This window comes from Octodon degus, unplaced genomic scaffold (genome assembly GCF_000260255.1).
Source record: "Octodon degus isolate 3935 unplaced genomic scaffold, OctDeg1.0 scaffold00200, whole genome shotgun sequence".
Lineage (NCBI taxonomy): Eukaryota > Metazoa > Chordata > Mammalia > Rodentia > Octodontidae > Octodon > Octodon degus.
In genome coordinates this window covers 4,508,342-4,510,956 of record NW_004524776.1, presented here as the reverse complement: position 1 = coordinate 4,510,956, position 2,615 = coordinate 4,508,342, and the positions used below count along the sequence as shown (strand labels likewise).

The window sequence follows — 2,615 nt, the reverse complement described above, 5'->3', positions numbered from 1 at the left end:
AATTTAATTTAAAAGTAGTTTCTCCTGTCTTTAGGGACAGGGTCATGAGAGGCATGGAGTAGCAAAGGGCTGACTGGCTTCTTGTGGCTAAGACAGATGATTTTTTCTAGAGTGCATTTTATGGGCTCATTAACCTTGGTTCAGTCAGGAGCTCTTGCCCAGACTTTTGTGGATGTCAAAGGTGTGTGGCTGGCTGCTTCTCATCCCTTGGTCCTGGAATCTATACCCATTTTCCATCCCTGCAGAGGCGAATCTGACATTTGGTCTGGCCCCTCGTGGGGCCTACTTTTAACTTTTGGGAAATGCTGTGCATCCCCAGACCTCAGATTCCTAGGGTCTAGGATTCTCCAGCAACTTGGGCATTCTCTATGCTCCAGTATGAAGGAAGCTAGCCTGGGGAACACAGGGAAAGGATGACGAGTAATGAGATTTGGGATGCATCTCAGGTGATTTGCTCACATGGCATGAGGGATGAGGCCTCAGGAACTGGCTCAGGCTAAGATTTGGTTCAGATGCTGTAAGTCAAGGACATGTTTTCTACTCTGCTTTACTGGGCTGGAAGAGAGAGATATTAAGTCAAATCAGCATACTGGCCAAAACCATTTCAAAGAAAGACCTTTTATTTGGGCCCATGAGAGGGTCCTGAGGCAGTAGTTCCTTTGACACTGCATTTATGTACCAGCTGCTTCCCTTCAATGAGCTCCAGGTCTTTAAGTTTCTGGCTCTGCAAGGTACTATTGGTGGGCAGGAACATGGCCCTCTGAACACATTTTGGCAGTGCCAATCACAGTGTAAAGATGTGCCTAGCTCATGTCCCCAAAACCTGCCTTCTCCCAGGGTTATCTCTGGAGGAAGCAACTAGGTACACAAAACTCTACCTACAAGGTTGTTTGGCATGGTCATCACACTTGCTAGAAAGGGCATCATGGTAGCTAACTTACCTTTTTCAGGGATGAATCTGGGATATCAATACATGTCCCAGTCATTGCAGGACATCCTTAGTCAGGCTTGTCATACCAAATGGTTCTCTTACTCACCAACTAATATTGGAGATGGCCCAAAATCCTCCAGTTGACAATTATGCTGAATTCAAAACCTGAACGTACTTCGAAAGCTCATCTAGGCCACCAGAACAAAAGAATGGGGACTAGAGCTAGATCAATGTAATTCCTATCTTAGTTCAGGTGCTGAGATGGTCTGAACTGCAACCATAGGGCAAACTACATCAGCAGTCACACTCTCTTTCCAGATTGGGTACAAAAACAAGAGGCCTCTGCAAACCATTCTAGATGCCTGTGTAATTGGTAGTTTTAGGATCTCTTCTGATATGTGATTAATAAGCAGAAACTCAGAGGAGGGAGAGGGAGGGGGACACTGTATGCAAGCAGGGCCTAAATGGGGGTGGAGTGCATGTACCTGGCCAAAAGTTAAGAGATCAGGGTCTGGAAGTTGACATCATACACCACTTACTAGCTCAGCTGGGTTTAGGTTCTTGCACTGTAGCACGGAACTTGCATGAAGCACCACAGCACAACAGCTGTTTACTTCTTTTCAAGCAACTCATTAAAAGCACAAAACTCTTATCTTCATTTTGGTTTTTAATGGTCAAAGTGAAAATAATTTTGTTTTCTAGATCTGCACTTCATTCTCAATCACTGCCACCTGCCACAGAAAATACTGGCTGTACTATACCCTTAGCAGGCCAGTTTGGCAAGTGTGTGACTGAAGCACTAGACCAAGTTGAAACTACCACCTTCCATGGCTATAGGTGGATGTAGCACTAGTACCTGGCTTGTAGCAGAGAGAAGCTAGAGAGTGAAAATGTCTGATGGTAACTTAGAAAGAGGGCTGAGGTACAAGGTGGCTCAAAATCTGGTTGAATCTAAGTCTGTGGTTCACTTAATAGGGCAGTAGGAAAAGTTCCATCCAAACTCCTTCTTACTGCCTTGCAAGGAAGATAGCTTAGGAGTGTGAAGAATTTTTATCAGGCTATGATTACAGCCTTAACTGCTACAAGTCTGAAGGTAGTTCAGCAAAGGTGGGAAGTGAAACTTGGAACACAAAGCTACATTCTGACATCACATTCACTCTCAAAAGCTGCTTGCCAGAAGCCTCTTACAAATATCAACACAATAAAAGGCACTCACAGCACAGGACCATACCCATGGACCATACCCAGGACCATACCCAGCATCTGATTTGCCACACACTACCAGTGAACAGTTTGAACAGTTTTCCCACCTCCTAGGTCTCCTCAGACTTCTGCATATGGAATAAAGCAATGGCAGCAACCAAGAATCACCAGGATAGAATAGTCTTGGATGATGGGAAGGCAAAGAGCTGGGCAGGTGTAATAGAATCTAAGACGGACACAACCTGTGAGCATAGATTCCTGAGGCAGGTCTGAGTGAAGGGTGTGTGGGGAAGCTTTTATTTTCATTTGAACAGGATGTGCGCATCCAGTTCTAAGCTCACTCTTCAGGGCACTTTTGTCATTGCCAATTCTTACTGGGGCAAGTGATATATTCACATAACAGAAAGTAGCTGCAAAGCCTCTCTCCATACATCTCTCTCTTCATCCTTCCCTACAAGGGGAGAAACTTTCAGTCACTTTG

General features: G+C 44.9%; 1 protein-coding gene across 1 annotated transcript in view; it reads right to left on the bottom strand.

Moving 5' to 3' along the window:
* Positions 1-619: 619 nt before the first annotated feature.
* LOC101587662 (NSFL1 cofactor p47) overlaps positions 620-2,615 on the bottom strand; it is a 34,751-nt gene continuing 32,755 nt past the window's right edge. Inside the window, exon 11 of the mRNA XM_023704699.1 lies at positions 620-760. Within this exon, the coding sequence (XP_023560467.1) occupies positions 620-760 (141 nt within the window). The remainder of the gene's footprint in view (positions 761-2,615) is intronic.